This window comes from Scomber scombrus, chromosome 8 (genome assembly GCF_963691925.1).
Source record: "Scomber scombrus chromosome 8, fScoSco1.1, whole genome shotgun sequence".
NCBI lineage: Eukaryota > Metazoa > Chordata > Actinopteri > Scombriformes > Scombridae > Scomber > Scomber scombrus.
The window spans coordinates 10,048,926-10,070,951 of NC_084977.1; the positions used below are offsets into that span (position 1 = coordinate 10,048,926).

Here is a 22,026-nt window from a genome sequence, read left to right on the forward strand (position 1 = left end):
TATTACCAAATATCTGCACACTGGCACTAAAACTACCAGCTCTCTGCAGTAGAAAAAAACCTGAACCACAAGTTTATGAGCTTTTCTTCTTACCTTGATTCTTGCGTGCTGGCTTTGTGTGCCTGTCAAGTGGGACGAGCATCATCAAGTAACAGACTTTTATACGGTGGCTGTTTTTTTTTTTTTTGTGTGTTTTTTTTATCTTGCCCAAAAGTTAAATTGTTTAGATTACAAATCCAATGGGTTTAAGTTTGACTAAAGTTCAATTTGTGTCATCTGAGTGAAATCAAGTGGGTGGAATACTGAAGCGTGCTGATGATTAACTGAGTAACGATGATTGTAGACTTCACTCTATCTAGCTATCAATGATACAAGACATGGGACAGTTTCAGTTTTGTTCCCCATTTATTTAAAAATAAAAATTACAATCAAATCATTCATGAATAACTGCAATAACGTTTGAATCCACTGAACATAACAGCGTAATTACATGACCATACAGGCATATGTATATACATTAAGATACATAAGAATAAAGTCCATACAGTAAAACACACAATACCATTTATAGTGATAAGCAGGCAAAACTGAGTGTAGTGACCATTATTGGAGCTGGCTTCATGTTTGACACTGTGCAACTAAGACATAATTTTAGAGCTTGATGTCACATTTTTTGTGACAATCAAAGCTCAAAAAACAAACAGTGCCTCTTGATACTGGTGTTTCTTCAGCTTGAGAGTAAACAGGTGACAGGTGGAATGTGCAATATCTACTCATAACACACATAAATATATTGTGCCTGTAATTATTGTGATCAACACATTTTTCTGAAAGATTAGGCTTTTTCTCATTATCAAAATAAAAACACAAAAAATGGCCATAAAAATAATTTGGTCGCAAAGTTCACTATCCAGCATATTTTGATTTATCACAGAAGTGTCAAGAAAAAAAAAGGAAGCTACCACCTCTTGGGAGCAGACAGCTGCATCTACTGTCTGAAGGGGAGACAGTGTGTCTCACGGTCAAGATTTGGTGCTGGCCTTACACCTCAAGGCCTTACTTTGACCTAGTGCACGCCAATTTATGACATCTAAGTTTGGAAAATTCCCTAGTAATCTTATCACTTGCAGAGGGAAGCTCATCGGTCAGTTATTGCAGAATGAAGGTACAGCATGTTAGAGGTCAATGAAACAGTCTTCAATGGGGGCACCAGTGTACCAGGGAACAGACTGGAGTCTGTTAAATAATGTTGGCTCGAACCCAATACCTGGTTCTGGTTTGTCAAAAAACTTTCAGAAGTACAGTATTAGTAAAAACTACAAAGACACGAGAACTAAACATTCTTTCTGTCAAAAAGATTGTAATAAGTTGAAATACATTCAAACAGAAACCATAACTTTTCATATTGGATCTAAGTCCTGATTAATATCCAAATCAAAGCCGGCCAATAAACGGAAATTAGGGTGCACGTGCAGATGAAGAAGTTCTGGTTTCTGGCAGTTCTAATATAAGTGTGGAGACACGGCTCAAAATCAGCACCAGCCACCAGCCACATGCTGGTAAAATACACAAGTGGCTGGTAGATTTGCTTCACTCACCAGTTCAAAAAACAGTGGTTATATATGGATTGGCTGGTAAAATGTAAACATTCACAAGCCATTTGACCCGTGGAAGCAAAAACTGTTAATTTTGAACCCTGTGTATATGTGAAGTACGCAAGAAATGTTGTGCAATTTACTACTTGGCAACAGAAGTTACAAATTATCCACTCTGTCCTGACAGAGAGGTCAGCTCACACACGCACATCAAAGTATAGAGATGTGGAGCATTTAGTAAATGAACTGATCAGCAGCAGTAACACATTTTCTTTACTTTTCTACTTTAAAATCTGGTTTTGGATTATGTTACATGTTCTGATATTTGACTGACCACAAAACTCAGATTTAACATTTAACATACAACAGCTTCCATTAAGCTTGACTGATCATTTTGATTCATTTGCCAATTAAGTAAAAATAAGAGGCCTGATGACGTGTACACTATGTGGGCTGACACTGATTCTCTTGGTTAGTTTAAAATAAACAGAATGATTTCTTGAATGACATTTCCCCTGAAAAAGTCACATACTTTTCAGATTGAGTTGTCTGACTTTTCCTTTAAAATGTTTTCTCTGGTTATTAAAAGCAATATCAGATCAGTTTTTTACTACATATGTGATAGCGAAGGGCACAAAACAGGTAATCGCAACGTTTCACACCTCACATCACCCAATCGCTTACAGATGGGTCGACAACCTCTGTGACCATACTAACGTCAAACACTTGACCGCTGGCGTCACTTGAAAGGTTTAACATTAATGTTGGATCTCGGACCGGCATTCAGTCAATGGGTCTATCACTGGAAATGGATTAATCATCAAACATGCTGCTTCTGGGAAATGGTGCGTGCACCTTAACACACCAGGGGCTACACCCCTAAGACACGTCTACACACACACACACACACACACAGGATCAGATTTAGTCAGTAGGTCAACATGCCTGAGGGTTGACCCCGAGAAAAAACAAGGGGTGTAAAAAGGTAACCTAATAGGGATAAATAAAGTTCTGTATATTCCAATTCTGTTCACTGATTCATGAACCCTGGAAGTATACCAGGCTATTACATAATAAATTAAACATTTAAAATGTTCTCACCAACACTAAAAAAAACTGCATGCTAGCAAGGCTCTGAAGGGGAATGACATGCGTTTTTTCATATTCGTTCTGGTATATTATTTCAAAATATCTACTAATGAATAGTCTATACTGGTCTATGCTAAAATTATTGCAGAGCTTGGAATCATGGCTGGAGTAAAATAAGGGAAGAAAAGTGCAATGCCAGTGTCTTTAAGAATGGTTTCACAGTGCAAGTTTTTTAGCAAGTTGACACTTTTATGAACAATATCTCAGGTGATGAAAACCCATCCCCTTCCCCTTAAGCACTGATATGTTTTTAATCACCAACATCTCCATCACACAGGATGGATCAGTCGGGTACAGTCTGTGATTGCTAATAGTTGCTAATGTTAGCGTCATTCAATTATAATTTCTCACCTGTAACTTTACCATAAACCAAACTGGACTGTGGTTATTTTTCTTCAGTTTGGCGTGTTATCTTTAGTAAATGGATGGCTCATTACATAACAATGAAGATGTAAAGATACAGTATGCACTACCCTACTGCCTTGACTCAAGTCCATTCAATATGAAACTTTCCTTCCTCATATTGCAAATGTATTGTACATTGTACCTTGCTACATCATTTGAAACTATCAATGACTAGAGAAGAGGACTCCCACACACTGTTTATAGCAACTAACAGTGAAAAAGTTTGACATTTCTGTTTTTAGACCCTCATCAGATAATGCTGTTTTCCCTGTATAAGGGGAAACCTGTTTAGCAAATAAAGGTAGTGATTTGGTGTTGAAATATTAACCCTTAAACTCATCAGAGTTGATTAGTATATCAGTTGTACGTGATCTGATATGGTTGATTATTACTGAAATTGTGATACTGTTAAATAAATACTCCTTTGCATCGAAAGGACCATGCAGAGGAGGTTTGTGCACCTGGTCAGAATGCCTCCTGGAGGCCTCCCTCTAGAGGTTTTTGGGGTACGTCCAACTGGTAGTAGACCCCGGGACACACCCAGAACACAGTGGAGGGATTACATATCTCTCCTGGCCTGGAAACACCTTGGGATCCCCCAGGTTTCCTTACTCAGCCTAATGCCAGTGTGACCTGGCCTTGGATAAGTGGCGGAAACTGGATGGGATGTCTAATAAATTTGATTATCTCATAATTTGAGATTGACAAAGAGAGATAAATTGGTGAAATTAATGTTTGTCATGGTCAAGGTGTGTCACCTTGAAGCAATGAAATGTGTAATCCTATCAGATGTAGTTGTGAGGAAGAGGGAAGTCAAAATTGAGTATGCTCTTTGAAAGGAGAGGAGACCTTTAAGAACTGGAGGGGAATCGCAGCATAAACTGCTGAGCAGCCAAATCAGTTGGCGAATATCAAGCTCAGTTCCTACATCTTGTGCTAAACAAAGATGCTAACTGAAGACATGTGGGGAAGCTGCTCCCAATGTTCAGTCTCCAAAACAACTGTTCATACACTTCATATGGTCCATGATTCAGGCCAGTAAGAGTGCAAATGAGGTGGTTGAGGTGAGTGTGGTGGCTTCAGTTGTAAATTGATCAAATATGTTCCTTTGTGGTCTATTCTGATTCAATTCCTGTATTATTAATTGTGAGGAAAGGTAGTCAGTGATTCATTAGAATGAAGGTTGGATGCTATTGTACTGTAATATAACAGCAGAAAAAACTGTGTGATAGTGGTGCCCTTCTCTAGTCAAAGTACACTTTTTCTGATCTGTCTTGAAGACAAAAAGGTGTGCAGGTGCTCGTACCATCCAGATCTAAACAGACTGTATCTCCTTCAGTGTTTAACATTAAATCAACTGTCCCAGCAGCCCTTGCAGAGTTTGAGGTGAAAGCCATGCCATCTCCACCAGGTTATACTGGCAATAGCCCATCCAGAACCCAAACATCACATCAGTCACATTGTGCCTGCCCAGCATCACTCGGCTCAGCCCCACCAAGACGGCCCACAGCAGGACGAGGACCCTAAGGGGGGCGGCGAGCACCAGGTGGGCCAGCAGGAACCGCCCGCACATAGCAGCGCGGGTGGCGTGGCCGGAAGGGAAGGAGTAGCGGTCCACGGAGAAGGTGGCGAACATGTCCATGCGGTTATGCGCTGGCCTACGCCGACGCACCACAGCCTTAACAATAGCCACCAGGACCACGTCCAACAGCAGGCCTGCAGGCATGAAGGGGGAGAAGAAGAGGGAGATGCTTTATACTGGAGAATCAGCAGTGTAATCACATTAATGTAAAAGCCTTTGGCAAACAGATGCAAGACACTGGAATTAAATATTTAGGAGGCATAAAGAGAAGCTACTGTAATTGGTAGATTTTTGCATCACGACTATAGAAACTGATGATTCTGTTAGGGAAATGATGTTAAATAAAAACTTACCCATAATTTATAAGTTAAATTATTTGCTTTGTCACCCTCTGTTGGTCGTATCAAGACTAGATAAGAGACTGTGGCAGACATCAATGCATGCCCTTACTCACGTAATACCTATGATGCCTTAGACGTTAGGTGAAGTGCGAGTTTCACAATGTTAGTTCACTGAAATCCTGAGTTGACATTTGTAGATCTTTATCACAAACTACTGTCAAACACAGGTGTAAATAAACAGCAATGCCCTGATACAGCTTTTTTCCCCCCACAGTAGACACTTTGACTCGTTACAGCAGGAAAAGCTAAAGTGCTGCTGATGATAATAACGAAGGCTCTGTTCCACTCAAGTGTCCCAGAAACTCATGACAGATTGACAGTTAGCCGGCATGCACGATACCAGGATCCTCAAACTGAAGCAGCTAAATGGAAATCTTCCTTTATTAATTTTAGCAACACCTAATCCATATTTCAAAAGTGATGCACTTCCCCTTAAAAACAGACTTTTATTAAATATTGTGTCACAGATTTTGTTGTGATTTTGATCTATGGCCTGAACTTAACTTGCTCAGGAGCAGGTCAATTGTGCCGCTTGTGGTTAGCCTGCTTATCTTCCCCCATTTAAACTTAAGAGACCTTTGTGAGACTGAAAAGACTCTAATCCAGTGTGTTTACTCAGTGACATTAGTGGTTTGGTGCTGTCATGCAAAATCATACATTTAAACATTGTCATACAGTCCACCTCTCTCTCTCTCTCACCTGAGAAGCCTCCATGATAACACACATCTATATTTAATGTACAGGAGGCTTGCTGTCCAACACCAGATATTCAGGTGGAGAGATAACTGGTAAATATTAAATGACCACTGAGAAGCTTTTCCTCTTAAAAATACCCTTTTCTTTTCTCAATTGAACTGTGTTAGGGAATTTTCCATCATTGGCATGCACTGGGTCAAACTGGGCTCTGCAGTCATTGCAAGGCCACACCAAATCTTGGTTTAGACACTGTCTCCCCTTGAGATAGTGGTAAGCAGTGAAGTCTGCTCATTTTGGAGAAAACAAGAGGCATTCTGATCGTGTTGCTATAGCAGCCGAGGTCAGATATGCGTTTGCCTGTTTTTCCTGAATGGGGTGAAGGTAACTGTAGGCAGAGGTTGTTTATTGTGTTGGATGTAGGACAAAGGTCCTGAGTGTCATCTATGCAACGCAATGTTTTGTCTTTAGGCCAGTAGACTAAATTCTGTATGTTGCAGATGTGTTGGATCTGCCCATATTTGGGCATGGTTCAACCAGTGGCATTATCTGTGTGGTTTAAAGACTATCCCTGGAGGACAGAAACTTCAGAAGTGAAGGGAGCATCAGAACATAACATGTACTGATCATTTATTCACTTCTCCTTGATCAAGTAAATAAACCTTTTCAACGCCAGACACCTGTCTACAATCTCCACTGACGTATGGGCTGCATAATTAAAAATCTCTTACACTAACCACTGCAAAAACCAAAGGTAAACAAACAAACTGTGGAATGTGCCCACTTCAATTTCTTAGAGCCCAGGTTCACCTCTTCAAATTTCTTGTTGAATTTAACCAACAGTCCTAAACCTAAAGATAAAAAGAATGACATGAAAGAGAGAACATCAGCAAACACCAACATCTGGAAAGCTGAAACCAGTGTTCAGCATTGCTGTTATCAGAACTGTTGTCAGTTCATTTTCTGTACCAGATTAATCAACTAATTGTTTCAGCGCAATTAAACACTGCCATAGTTTGACTAAGCAAATCTGACAAGAGAGAGATGCACAAAGTGTTCATCACATCTTCTCTAACCTGAAAACACGGAATTAGAAACAATTTTTTTTTCTTGTAACCTACCACTGAAAGAGTGTCAGCAGTGCCAAGAAACTTGTCTGCATAGACATGAGAAAAGATTTGTGTGTGTCGGACTTGACTGAGCCTACTTTTGGGAACACATTGCAGATTATAGACCAGTTAATTGGGGACGGCTTTTCCAACTGGGGACAAAAACTGTGAAGCCAATTGAGAAAAAGCTGATTTTTGGGTCAGTGGTCAAGGTTAGGGTTAGGCTAAGTCTCCACGAAATTAATATAAGTCTATGTAATGTCCCCAAAAGTGGCCTTAGTATGTATAAGTGCGTATGTGTGTGTGCATTCCCAGTCGGTAAGTGAGTGCACTGTCAACACATGCAGGAACATAAGCAGCAGTGTTTTTACCCATGAAGAGGTTGAGCATGACTTCTTGTCCTGCAGCACTGTCACTCTTGTACAGACAGTAAGCGGTGCCAGCCAGCCAAGGGATACCATGTCCCGATATCTCTATCAGTTTCATTAGCGGGCGCACGCTGCCCCAGGACGAGTCCTCACAGGCACACACCCCCAGTCGCTTTGACAGCCACAGGTCGATGGCGAGCAGCGAGCTCAGCGCTACGCGGATGAAAGAGGGGTTGATCCGTATACCGTCCTCTTCCGCCATCCCCTGACCGCTCCCGGTGGAGGAGCTGGAGCCCCGGCGCCGAGTGGGGCTCTCCGAGGCTCGGAGCCGGGCGGTGTTCGGGTCGGAGCCCTGCCTCTGGAGGAGGTGAGGCGGCGGGGAGGAACGGTTCAGCGGCTTTGTCAGCGACATGAACTCGTAGCGGCCGTTGGAGCTGCCAAACACTGGGCTTCCTCCACCGCGACCGGGGTTTTTGGCTTTCGGAGAGGGCATCTAGTCTCTTAAGTTACCGACGCAGGCAGGTCAGTGTGCTGTCGCTGCACCACAGTGGAGGGGTTTCTGCAGTGCTGTGAGGCTTGTCGGTCCTTTAGCTCATCTGTTGTACGTTTGACAATTCACTGCACGTCCAGTAACGCCGAGCTGAATCGCCATCTTTGTTGTCCTCACTGCAAAGCAACTTGGGAAATTGAGTTTTTACCATAAATGTAGATTTGAGTGATTTATTCTGACTATGTGCTGTGCATTGACCCTTAAAATGAAATAAATAAAAAATAAAAAACAACTTTATGGTTTGGTGGATAATTGCTGTAATTATTTCTATATAAAAAGTGGATAATGTTAATAATATACTTGGAGGATCAATTCATTTTTTGTTGTTGTTTTTTCATAATATTTATTATTCCATAATGGACATTTTTTCCATAATACTTTAACTCTTATTGTAAAATATTTACCTGCACAGTAAAATCAATGTTTGAATATATTGTTTTGTCCTTAATAGGACAGTTCAGGACCACATTTGTTTTTGCGACACTTACACTCCAGCCCGGTAGGTGGCGGTAATGCACCGTAAGCTGATTTGCCAACCGCAATCCAATTTCAAAGAAGAAGAAGATTCCAATATTTATGCATAGATGGGCGACATCAGTGTGAGTACCGAAAGTGAATTAACTATGTTTGACATGTTAGGTAACTGAAGTGTGATCATTTTCCTTCCTTTTTAACCAGAAAGAGCCCTCCATGTAGCCAAGCTCCAGTCAAAAGAGTAGTGATTTAATTATCGTAAAAGGCACTTTATTTAGCTAAACGTCCAATGCCTTGAATTAAGGATTTATTTTGCCCAAACCACTGTTGGTAATAGTTCAAACAGCGGAAATTGTATTTTACTTCTGTCGACTTTGTATTAATTGTGTTTTATAATGCTTTAATGAGCCTACTCTTTTTTCTTTTTTTTAAAGATTTTTTGCTTCTGTCTCTGGAAGAGGAAACTGTAGACGCAAGAGAGGTTCACCTCCTAGGCACTGCTTGGGGCGCACCATCACTCTCCACAACATTGATGGGTTATGTATGGATGTCTGTGTATTAATACAATATATAAAAGAAGCAAAGCTTGTGTCTTCCCTCTGTCCGTTCAAATATCTGGTTGAGATTTAATAACTGCAAAGAGCATAGCATACAGTTCCATCTTTATTTTACCATACTTAATAATTAGAGTCACTCAGCTGATTGCTGAAAGTTATTCAGACTCTGTATAACTGCGTGAAGCAGCATTGACAATTGAACTTTTTTCAAAGCCACATGTGGCTGAATTTGCGTGTGTGTATTTAACTTGTTTATTTTTTCAAAGCCACATGTGGCTGAATTTGCACTCTGTTTAACAATGTATATAGTTATTTTATTGTACCTATTTACTTGCAATGGACCACTTGCAGTCTTGCACACATACATTCCTGTATTGGTAATAGTTTATTTTATTAAATAGCAATTTTTGTTCTATTTTTCAGTACTTTTTCATTGCAAAATGCAATAAAGACCACTCAATCTGATTCTGACTGAGAATTTCATGTATGCACTTCGGCCACTTCATCAGTACACCTGTGCAATCTAATGCAATCCAATACAACAGCTCTGCCATAAATTCTTCTTTTACTAAGCTTTTACTTTTGTGTAAATAGATTTAAGCTTTAGATACACATCTATATATTCATATGCCTATTAATAGGCTCACTTGTTCTTGAGTTTACATACACATGTGTTTCATGACTGAAATTTATTCACACTCACAAGGTAGTTAAACTGTACACCATTCACAAAACATGTATTTACAAAACAAATGATGAACAGCCCGAGCTGTATTAAGGAATGATTGCAATTTACTGCAGTATTCTACAGACTTCAAAGTCATGCTGCCCAAATCTGTATTATCCAAGAGTGCCACGGCACACTACAGTATGTCGTTCTGCCTAGGCACCAGTCCTTGAGGTGACATAAAGAAGGCAGTCAAATCGTTGCGGACAGCCTGGGCTGCTCTGGTGGAATGGCGCCTTGACATCTGTGAGGGATCTATGGGTCCCACCAGATTTGAGTCCCCTGCTACCAGTCTTCGCCACTCCCCAGGCTCTACTGATCCACTTGAATCGGAGTCTGCAAAGCTTGGTGGTATGTACCTGTTATCGGGTGTGTTCAGTTCGTCGTTGTAGGCCAGGTAGTTGTGCAGGACAACACATGCCTTCACAACATCCACCGCCTTGTCTGGCTGGAACTCAACTGGTCGCCCAAGAACCCTCCACCTTGCTGCCATGATTCCAAACATATTTTCTGTTACCTGCCTGGCTCTGGAAAGAAGGTAATTGAAGGTCTGCTTCTCCGTGCTCAGATTTGTCCCTGCACAGGAAAATATACAGAGTAATAATTAATAAATAGAACAATGTTGTGTGACAATCATGTGCATTACAACAAAACACAGAAAATAAAGTGTGAAATTGTCTGTGTCATACCTGGGAAGGGACGCATGAGATTGCAGTGTAGGGGGAAGTCAGCATCACCAACAATCACATGGGGGATCTGGACATCTGTTCCGGGGAGTTTTGCTGGTGGGGGCAGATTGGGCTCGTGGTCAAGCAGCATTGAACCAAATTTGCTCTCTTTGACAATGCCCCCGTCGCTTTCCCTTTCATAGCCACCCATGTCCACCATGGTGAAGCGATACCTAGCATCACACGTTTCCATCAGAACAATGGAGTGATTACTCTTGATGTTGACATGCTTCCCGTCGAGGCTTCCTACACAGTTCGGGAAGTTCCACAATCGCCAAAAGTCTGCAGCAACAGCTTCCCACTGGCCGGGTGAAGGACATGGAAGAAATTCAGACTGTAGAGACCTCCACAATGCTTTGCAGACCTCAGATCTCTTCATCCAGGTCTCTCAGTGGGCGAACCAGTGCGGTAAATTCACCCGTTCTCTGCCTCGACTGGTTTAATGGTCGTACAGACCACCTCCGCAAACGTCTTTTCTGTCGCCTGCGCCACAACATTAGTAATACAATAATTTCTTCCTCAAGATCGAGGAGCTCCAACTCCAAACACACACGCTCTACCTCAGTCGCCATTGTCTACTGTGACCGGAAGATAAACAAGGATACGGATATGACTCCTCTGAAACCACACACACACACACACACGCACACACACACACACACACACACACACACACACACACACACACACACACACACACACACACACACACACACACACACACACACACACACACACACACACACACACAGTCACACCCCCTAGCGGCATGGCGGTGAATTGCAGAGCAACGCGTTCCCTCGACGCGGACTACGTCGGCGTCAGGGCACCGGCGTAGCTACGACGTAGTTCCGACGCAGAACCATAATTTAGCCTAATTTAAGCTTAAATCAGGTGGGGTCAATGTTCTACCTCAAGATTTCTGTAAATCTTTTTTCTTCTATGTAAGTTTTGTGGAGGGCATTTTTGTTACTGTTGTGATATTCATCTTCAATGTATCATTGTTACTTTTATATTCCTTGTGGCAATAATAATAAAAAAGATTTGAAACCAGAATAAACACAAAATAACTGATGAATGAAAATGCATTTATTAACACAATGTTTAGTATGAGCTTGTACCTGAAAATGACCAGACCCAGCAGAATCATAACACATTGTGCCACTCTCATAGACAATATATTCACCAAAGACATAGAAAACAATGCAGCTAGTAGGTTATTAATAAATGATATCAGTTATCACCTACCAGTTTTTACAGTATATGACAAACTATAGGATTCATAAGTTGGATAGGGAAAAAATATAAAGGCGAGTGAGAACAGAGGAAACAATAAATGCTTTTAAAAATGGCTTACTGGCACAGAACAGGGATGATATATATCAAAATGAAGACGTTGATTTTGCATATGAGCAATTTCTTAGAATATTCACTTCACACAGATTATGGAACAGTCTGAATGTGAAGCTCAATCACATAATGCAGTTTAAAAGGAGGTACAAAGAGATTATTTTTATGAGGTACAGGGATGGAGGTGTTTAACTAACTAAGGCGCCCTTTGTTTGTATGTGTGTGTATGTAGCCTATGTTTAGATGTATGTAAGTATATCTATGTATGTGTGTACATATGTGGATGTGTATGTATATATGGGGATGTGTATGTATGTATGTATGTATGTATGTATGTATGTATGTATGTATGTATGTATGTATGTATGTATGTATGTATGTATGTATGTATGTATGTATGTATGTATGTATGTATGTATGTATGTATGTATGTATGTATGTTTTTGATAAACAAATGTAGCAATGATTTATTTATTGATTACAATAAATATAGATGTATATATTGACATTACATATAATATATATTAGTAAGAAATTGTATGATGGTGAACTAGTGTCAAATTATGTGCATTAGTATAGGAAATAATCATTATATAGGTTATATATTCATATATATGAGGAAGCTGTTATTCTAGAAAATGCTAAACTTACGTAATTAAAGGGAACATTATTAAAAATATAGACTAAAATATTCTTTAACCAAACTGATGAAACTGTAGTAGGGGTGGGATTTAATAAGTGTTCACTTCTTCCCACTCCCTTTCCGATGTGGTTGACAATCTTGCATTGCATCATGATTACTGTTCTGTGTAAGTTCACTGTTTGTATGTATGTATAAATGCCATTGTGTTTTCTTGTTTCATGTTTGTTTTGTCTTTCACACATTCGAAATAAAAGTTTCAAATCAAAATTTACATGATTCTTTTGTAAAAAAAAAAAAAAAAAAAAAAAATTCAGTTCTGAACGTATTTTTTTTTACTCGCATAAATAAGGTGTTTTTTTCCTGCTTTTGTGCTGAGTTATTTCATTTTTAATGTTATTGTTCATTTAATAAAGTTGTGAAATGTTTTTGTTTTTTTGGAGAGTGTGCTCTGGTTGGTCGGTGTAACCAAGGAAGTGAGCCCCGCCTCTCTCCGTGTGATAACTAGTCTGATCACAGACTAACCACTTTCCTCTCCTGTGTGAGTGTGAGAGCTGCAGAGAAGAGACCACCATGCCTGGACTTCTGCTGGGAGACGTGTTCCCCAACTTCGACGCCGACACCACCATCGGCAGGATCAAGTTTCACGATTTCCTGGGCAGCTCGTAAGTGTTCAAGCGTCACATACACACATTACAATAGAACTTATTTTTGTATGGCGAGTCAATGAAAGCGCTGGATGCATTGCAACATATGACTGCGCCACGGCAGCTGCATGTGGAGGCCTATTGTCAGGCTGCGGAGTTTGAGATTTTGATCCGATAAAGAATGAATCAGTCTGCATTCAGAAGCCAAGCCGCGTGGTTTAGAGACCTGAACCCCGCAGTGAGAGCTGCGACACCTGCTGGCTCCCACAGATGAGGTTACACAAGGGTGACTCTGTGAGATTAGATACATGAATTAACACTTTAGCTGTTCAGAGTATTTTTCTAAAGTTAAAAAAAAAAATGCAATGCCACAACATAAAAATACTAAACTAGTCCTGCATTCAAAATGTTACATATAAAACTATCAAATTAACTTAAAGTATCAGAAGTAAGACTACAATGTGCCATTGTTGTATTATTAGATCATAACAATCAATGCATTCATACTTAAAGTCCCTAACTCTATAACACTGCATCACATGTCATGATCACATGTTTGTTATTTTTATAAAATCATAATCTGCTGTTAAATAAATGCACTGCTACAAAAACAAGACTCAATATTTCTCTCTGAAATGTAGCATATTAATAGAAATACTTAAGTAAAATACATCTTCCTTAAAATCAGAGGCTTTTTGTACGTAAATGTAATATAATGCACATGCTACCACAATTGTAGTCCAATGAAACGTCCATGTGTGATTGGATGCAACTTGCTCTAGCTACACACTAATAAAGAGTTAGTTTATATTCTAGCTCACTTTCAGTTGAAAGCAACTGTTTTCTCTTTTTCTCTCTGACCAGTTCATTGAAGGGCATGAGCACAGTCAGGACAAGGAGAGTATTGTTTGTGTGTGTGTGTGTGTGAACTTGGACCTGTGCTTCAGTGGTTACACCCCCGTGTTGGCTCCTAGCCTCGGCTCTTTCAAAACACCAGAGAGAAAAGGGGGATGTTACATGCTTTATATCACGCACACACAAAGCATGTGATGGTCCACTAACTCTACTGAAGTGCTTTTTGTGTGATATTCAAACTGGTGACTGTTAGATTTAGTGGGTTTTGTCTTTTTTCTAAAACTATATCAGAGTTACTCAATACTACTTTAAGACTGTATCATCCACCTAGAGCTGAAACAAACAGTCAATCAGAACTCTACGGAACAGTTCATTATCAGTTTGAGTCATTAATGAAGCAAAAACACCAAACAAATCTTTTTGGATTTTGGACTCTCTTGGCCAGACAAAAACTAGATATGTCACATTGGCCTGTGGAAAAAACACATTTTAACTATTGTCTAACTTTTTACAGACCATGTGGTTAATATTTAATTCACACTATAACTGATAAATGAATCAATGATTTCCTTTCCTTCCAGTCATATCTTTGTCTTTGATCTATATACTTTTTGAATCTTATTTTTCATCTGCAGTTGCTGCCTCCTGTGTTTTGTCCCAGTTGGATTAAAGCTGAACAAATATATTTAAAATTTAATATAGGCTACAGGCTGATACAGTGAGAATGAATTCTGTGTCCTGAAGGCTGGGCACACAGTGAGTAAGCAGATATGGTGTTGCGACATTGTTACTGGTCATCCTACTGGTCACTGGTCTGAACAAACATAACCTGGGCCCTGTTTCAGAAAGCAGGATTAGTGCAAACTCTGAGTTTAAAATGAGAGAAAGTTCGGAAAGCTAACCTGCTCGCTTGCAGGTTTTCTTCAACAAACCCTGAGTCTTTCTCTGTCTCTTCCCTCTTACAGAACCAGACATGTTGTTTCAGTTCCTCGTTATTTCAGTGCACATTCAGCACATTCATTACTGTCTGTCGCAAGCTAAATCTGGTTGGATATTAGTGTTTTAACTCAAGGACTTTCTAAAGTTGATCTCTCAGTCACCCTCAGCTCAGAATAAAAGCTCTTATAACACTGTGACTCTGTCATTTTATTACAGCAGCTCCTGCACTGAAATGTTTACTGAACATAATGTGTAATCTCAGTTTAAATACAAAAGAGGTATGAGGCTTTAGACACATAGGATCAATGAATAATTGTATTTTTTAATATTTTCTGAGTGAGCAGGATGGAGCAGCATTACTGAATGCTGTTGAGCCGAGATGCAAATCGACTGCATTTTAATCTCGACACCTTTTCAATTGCAAATCACTAAACACGTCAGCGTCTTTGATCTGTATTTTTTTTTTAAATCTTGAACTATATATCTCATCTTCAGTTGCTGCCTCCTGTGATTTTTACCCCGTCAGATTAAAGTTAAATGAATATATTTTCGGATGTGATGATGTAGCTGCAGCCTGATACAGTCAGATTCCAGTTTTTTTATGATGGATTGATGGACAGCACTGAATAAAATGTTACTTTAACACATGGACACTTTTCCAGCTCTTACTCAGGCTCTTTTATTCTAAAGATAAATGTGCTCCGATCGTCTTTTTTCTCATTCATCACACATATGCTTCATTCTCAGGGTTAATTGAACAGACTGTGCACAGTTGCTCTGGAACCCATCCCATCCCATCTCATCTCATCTTGGGGTTCATCAACTCAGAGTTCAGGGTTGGACTCCGTTTGTTGAACCTGCTTTCTGACCCAGGCCCTTATATGCTTATCAGCATCAAGGTTTTGCCCAGTCATGGTGATTGCATAAATACTTTCCTTTAGTGGAAAAAAAAATACTGGAATAGATGCTTGTGAGAAGCAACCATCTGTTGAAATCCCAGCTTTCACAGCTCATTAAGCTCTTTCAGCAATGGATGGTTGAGTGTCACCCCAGCAGAGCAAACTACAAACATAATACAGCCACCCTTTAAATCCTACAAGTGGTGTGTACAGAAAAAGAAAAACATTGTTTTGGGGAAGTATCAGTTGTCCTTAAATAGCCAATGAGTGGACCGTCTTAGTTTTTCACTTCTTGTGGATGTTAAAAGCAACACCAACCTCTGAGCACATTCCTGTTATAAACTGTCAGTGTCCAGCATTTTTTCCTCTTCTGTTGTATTTGTTTCCAATCTAATCCAAGCTTCTGGTCACCCCATGGTCAGGTGATCACAATGCTCGGGAGGAGCAAAGCTCTTTTGTTGCCTCTGTCATGTGATGATTAGTTACAACACACTAAAGACTAAATCCACACAAATCATATGAAGCGAAAATCCATGTGAATCAGAGATGAATTCCAAATGTTACACGCTGAAAATCATGTCTGCCTTCCCCTTTAGGACTCCTTGTCAAATACTCTGAACATCCCCAGTAGAGCACAGCTGGGTTTAATGTCTTGAGCGTGAGTTTTTCCACTTTCACAGACACCTGTTGCTTCAATCTGTGGCTGGAATTTCCTCTCCCAAGACATAATCGTCTGTCTTTTTTTTAGCCAATTCTTCTTCTTATGTCTTAACTTCCACTCCTTGTGCTTTTCAGAGTATCTGTATCTTGCCTCTCTTTAAATCTTGTTGAAAGTTTGGTCCCTAACAGGGAACATGGGTGCATTTAAGACAGGATGAATACATAAGCTAAGACACTTCAAGCGTGTAAGTGTCTTGGTTGGCCACTCCACAAGAAATGAGACTTTTTTTAGTGTTATTTCAGTCAGCGTGTGGTTGCTTGAACTTTAGTATTGAATGATGTGACATGGCTGCCCATAAAACCGAGTTTTATGGAAGGTTAGTCTTTAACAGGGATGCAGGAGTAAACTGCAGTATGACAATTACCTTATTTGCTTCTTCGCCAATACAGTTTTGGTGCTTTGGTATGTTTCGGCCTGTGCATGGTAGATTTCCATGTGTGTAAATGGGTGAACGAGAGGCTCATTGTATGGCACTTTGGACAAAATGATTCTAGGCTAGGTTTATGTACAAAACATGTTCAACAGATCTTATCACATCATTAACATACATCCATTTCATCTTTAATCTGTAGATGGGGGGTTCTGTTCTCCCACCCAAGGGACTTCACTCCCGTCTGCACTACTGAGCTCGCCTGTGCCGCTAAGGTCAGCGATGAGTTCAAGAAGCGTGGCGTGAAGATGATCGCCTTGTCAGTTGACAGTGTTGAGGATCACCGCAACTGGAGCAAGGTTAAGGATGCACAAAAACACACACATATATGTATATATTGTATATTTTAATAGTGTGTCCATCTGTGTGGTGTGTGTGAGAAGTGAATGGATGGTTTTGTTGAACTGCTCAGGTTACTGTGGGTGTAGTGACAATTATAGTAATTATCTCAAAACTAAGACATTTTAAAGCCTTACTATCTTGACAGCCAAGTCAAAGTCTAAGTCTAAGTCAAGTAAATCAATTAAATGGTAATCATCTTCAAACTCAACCTGTTTCTATCTTGTAGAGAGGATCTTTGTAGTACCTCTATTTCTTGTCCCAGAGTCTATCACCCTGTTGATCTGTTGAGTTACATTTTATCCATCTGTAAAGGTAGTTATAAAACGTATCTCTTGCTTGCCTCTCACTCTGAGTTACATTTTAATTGTGCATGTATGTGGTATTTGGCAGGAACTGAGGGGTCAAGTATTCATGGGATCCCTCTAACAAAGGCGGGACTCTTCTTGTGATTGGCTTGTAACTGGGTTGCTCCGTTATAACAACGCCTCCTCTTAAAGGCCAGTGATTGGCCCAAGAGGGAGTAGTATTAGTTAGACACACTGTTTGGGTTTCAATTTTTAAAGCAGTTGTATGGAAGATTCAAAAATGTCTAAAATAAAAAAATGCGTAAAATAAAAACAAATGGAATAAAGTGAAATACACATTGATATATGCATGTCCTTTTTATATATGCATTTACTGTCATAATTACATGGAAAAACATGTTAAGAGGACAATATTTGCTATTTGTCTTTAATTACCAAATTAATAATAGTTTTTTCATTGTCATATGGATTTTCCATGCCACATTGAAATCTAATCACAACACAGAAAACAGTGAGGCGGTGTGTTGCATTTTAGTGTTATCCAGCAGAGGGCAGCATAGACCTGCAAAGTGTTACTTAACAAAAAAACAGCCTTTTAAAAGTTACTTAACAACTAACTTATTGGCCATGGCCACATTCACAATAACAACACTTCCTATATATTCACAATAAAAGCTCCCACTTGCTCCAAATGACAACGTGGACTGGTGCGGAAATATAAGAATACCTATGTGTAGATGTTTATTAATGCCTGGAACTTAACACAAAGCGCTGTCTTTTTTTGAGAATGCATTCATGATAATATATGCATATGACAATGTATATTGTATTTCACTTTTTGTTTGATTTGTTATTATTTAAATCTTCCTACCTCTTCCTTACCGAAAAAAAAGTGGAAAACAGCTGTATGTATTTTTTGAGTGTGCTGAGAAAGTGTTTTCTCTCTCTGAGCATGTATTGTATTGCACAAAACACATGTGGTGCAATGATGGACGTAGCTGTCAGCATGATGAGATTTATTAACTGAGGATGATGAAATGCACCCACTAACAATAACTGTGTGTTCCTTCCCGATCCATAGGATGTGATGGCCTTCAGCAATGCGGCTGAAAGCACTCTTCCCTTCCCCATCATCGCTGATGACAAGAGAGAGCTGGCGGTGCAGCTGGGCATGTTGGACCCTGATGAGAGAGACAAGGATGGAATGCCCCTCACTGCTCGCTGTGTAAGAGGCACATCCTCAGTGTTACACTTGTGCAAATGGCCTCTGTCTGTATTTTAAATTACATCACTACACTACCCCCTTGATGTGTAAAGAGGATGTTATTGTAGTGAGACAAAAGCCAAAAGAAATGGCTGATTTGAAATTTGCCTCTTTAAGGATAATTGGCCCTGGTAAGACCTTAATGTCACTGAACGGGCTTTGGTCTTTTTTCTCAAATTTAGCTGCAGATACCCACATTTATTAGGGAGCCAATCAAATCAGAGCAGAATGATGCCTTTGTGTGAGACAGGCAGGTTGTAGGCTGTAATGTAATGGTACACTCATGTTGCAACATTCAGCAGTCTAAAACTACCACACCTGATTCTGTACATGAAAATGGATAACAAAGTGACAAGAGTAAAACTGTAGTATGTCCTGGATCTTGTGTTGAACTGTTATCATCTTAACCCTCTTCAGGTCTTTGTGATTGGCCCAGACAAGAAGCTGAAGCTGTCCATCCTCTACCCTGCAACCACAGGAAGGAATTTTGACGAGTTGCTCAGAGTCATCGACTCTCTGCAGCTCACTGCACAGAAGAAGGTCGCCACTCCTGTTGACTGGAAGGTACACAGCTGAATCATCATGTCTTCCTATCAGTCACATGTCTGAGTTATTATAGGAAACAAACATAGATGCATGCCCTCTTTACAGACAGATGATGTAACTTATGAACTCGACTAACATCAACTTTATAATCTAATGGAAACCGCTAGATCAGTAATGTTATTTGTATGATCAGAGTTCAAGTTACAACAATTATAGGCCCCACTTCTGCTAAAATACTGAAAATCAATGTAGAAAACAGACTAGTCACTACAGTAAATGAAGGAAGATTTAAACACTGGTGACAATCCAAAAAAAGAAACGTATCTCAATTTTAAATACACTTCCTGTTTCTCACATATCTCTCAGCCTGGTGACAAAGTCATGGTGATTCCCTCTCTCTCCGATGCTGAAGCTGCTGCTCTCTTCCCCAACGGTGTGACCACTAAAGAGGTGCCCTCTGGGAAGAAATACCTGCGCTTCACCCAGCCCTGAAGACACACTAAAAACCGCATCCTCCTCTAGTTTACTGCTCTGTGACTCGGCAGTCTCTAAACGATAATTCACACATAAAGTTGACCAAAAGCTTAGATGCACTTAACTGGTTTGGTGACTTGTGTACATTTCTACTCACCCAATGTTTTCCAGCAGCAAACCAGCAATGTTAATAGTATCATTGTACAGTGCCTTGTTTACCTTCCCGTAATAAATTGACTTTTCACACATTGAGTCTTGAGTCTTTGAGGCTTTTCACACGCTACATTCTGCACAACAGAGGAAGAGGAAGTTTGGTAACTACTACATCTGCTGTAACTCGCTGTAACACTAGGTGTCCTCCTTCAACCTGAAACGAAAATAACAGGCTGCCATGCTGTTGTTGCTGCAGTTACGTTTTATTTCAATAAGTGGCACTACATGCACAGTGATCCACTGATGGTATCCTCCTGACAGCCATTAGTGTGAAGGCACCAACCTGCTCTAAACACTTTCAGCGATAGGGAGTGGTACCACATGTACTGAAATGACTATTTACATTAAGTAAACAGAAGGCTAGCCACATTAAATTGAAATCTACTTTCACCCTTTTTGTTCAGGCAGATTTCATTGTAAATAAGAAAACTGCAAAACCTCCTCCCTTTACTCTGCCTTTTTAATCTTTTTTTGCCAACTCGGCATTACAGGCTAATGCTCAAGCTGTCTAAATGTTTTAATGTACTGTGGATTAGTCTTTTAAATTGATAGTTCTGTTTGATGTATGCTCAGTGTTGAGGCTATTAAATGTGCCATTACTCAGATACTTCAATATTTTCAACATCCTCTTGCTGCACAACTCAAAAGGATATAAAGATAACTTAATGTTATCTATAAATAACTTAACATTTGTGTGTTGTCAAGGTGTTAGTTCGCTTGAATATGATTAATCGTGCAAACAGCACAAGCTATAACACGTGATGTCTAACATTTTTTGAGAATAATAAAATTGACTTAATTTTAATGTCAGTTTAGCTGGGGGGGAAAAGTTAAAGCAAAATTAATGTAATAAATATTCACAGGGGTATGTGGGTATAAGTCTATAAAGCATCACAACATCTCTATATTTCACAAAGAGGTGACAGACTGAACTGATGCTCATTTTTCAGCTGCAGTAAACTCATCTCAGCAGGTCGGCATCAACTGTAGATGAGAAACTGAAGCCAGGACTGAGGTGTAGATTTCCCCTTTGAGTTATTCAACCCTCAAAACTGCCTGGCTGAGGATCGTATTAATTACTTTAAGGCATCTGAAGGTGAACACTGATCTCACGCACGCACACACCTTGGCCTTGAATTCACTCCTGAGTCTGAGGAATGCTGAGGTCAAAGAGAAAAGATGGGATTCCCTTTGAGTGAGGAGGGAGGCGCAGAGTTTGCAGAGCCAGATAAAAAATCTTTGGGCCCTCCTTCTTTTAAATCCTGTCATCGACACAATGAGAGCTGGAATGTTACAGTTTTCTTTCCTTTTCAATCAGTTTCTGACTTAACAGACTCGCCCCATGAAGGTTAGTCAAACAGTGCAATATTGTGTTTGTATCTTGTTAGTTTGCAGAGCTTTTATCTTGTAGAACAAGGTCTGCATTCAACCCTACAAGAAAGAGCTGGATGCTGGGTTCTCAAAAGTGTGATAAAAGTACATTTATTCATCAGATAACCCTTGCCCTCCATCTCCTCTATCTATTCTGCCTTTCCCTTCTCTGGTGGCTGTTTTGTCCCCAGGAGTCGTCCAAAATAACACCCACACAGACACACCGTACTGATCAAATGCATTTCTCAAATTCCAGACTACAATAGCCTGTGCCAGAGCATGAGAAGTACTTTGGGTGTCAGATGCTGGCTTAATTGCCCGGTACCAACCCTACTCCCCCCTCACCCCCTCCTGCCACCCCACCTCCCTCTCCTGTTCATCTGTCACCCCTCACTTCTTGGCTATCGAGCCAACTCGCCCCAGCACTAGTGCATGTAATACAACACCAGCCCAGGCCAGGTCTCACAGGACAAAACACAAACACAATACCAGCTGCTGGTCTCTCTCTCTGCTGCTCTCTGTAACACACACACACACACACACACATGCTGCTGATCAAAGACATAAACACTGTCCTGAAAGGAGTGGCCTCCCACTAAACTTGTCTTGTCTCAGAGAAGATGGTTTTCTCTAAAATAAGCCAGGCTGCAGTTTTCGAGAATATGCACCATGTACAACTATCTCTCTACTAG

General features: G+C 40.1%; 3 protein-coding genes across 3 annotated transcripts; 1 reads left to right on the forward strand and 2 right to left on the reverse strand.

The window, feature by feature from the left end:
• Positions 1–418: 418 nt before the first annotated feature.
• plpp6 (phospholipid phosphatase 6) lies at positions 419–7,941 on the reverse strand. The gene is made up of 2 exons (XM_062424033.1): positions 7,306–7,941; positions 419–4,865 (listed from the first exon to the last, which is right to left on the reverse strand). The coding sequence occupies exons 1-2, from the start codon at positions 7,793–7,795 to the stop codon at positions 4,498–4,500; spliced, it is 858 nt and encodes a 285-aa protein (XP_062280017.1). The 5' UTR covers positions 7,796–7,941; the 3' UTR covers positions 419–4,497.
• A 1,738-nt stretch (positions 7,942–9,679) lies between these two features.
• LOC133985150 (uncharacterized) lies at positions 9,680–10,897 on the reverse strand. The gene is made up of 2 exons (XM_062424721.1): positions 10,300–10,897; positions 9,680–10,186 (listed from the first exon to the last, which is right to left on the reverse strand). The coding sequence occupies exons 1-2, from the start codon at positions 10,715–10,717 to the stop codon at positions 9,747–9,749; spliced, it is 858 nt and encodes a 285-aa protein (XP_062280705.1). The 5' UTR covers positions 10,718–10,897; the 3' UTR covers positions 9,680–9,746.
• Positions 10,898–12,834: 1,937 nt separating this feature from the next.
• prdx6 (peroxiredoxin 6) lies at positions 12,835–19,998 on the forward strand. Its single transcript, XM_062424926.1, has 5 exons — positions 12,835–12,993; positions 16,962–17,118; positions 18,548–18,691; positions 19,148–19,294; positions 19,643–19,998. The coding sequence occupies exons 1-5, from the start codon at positions 12,902–12,904 to the stop codon at positions 19,766–19,768; spliced, it is 666 nt and encodes a 221-aa protein (XP_062280910.1). The 5' UTR covers positions 12,835–12,901; the 3' UTR covers positions 19,769–19,998.
• The last annotated feature ends 2,028 nt before the right edge of the window (positions 19,999–22,026 follow it).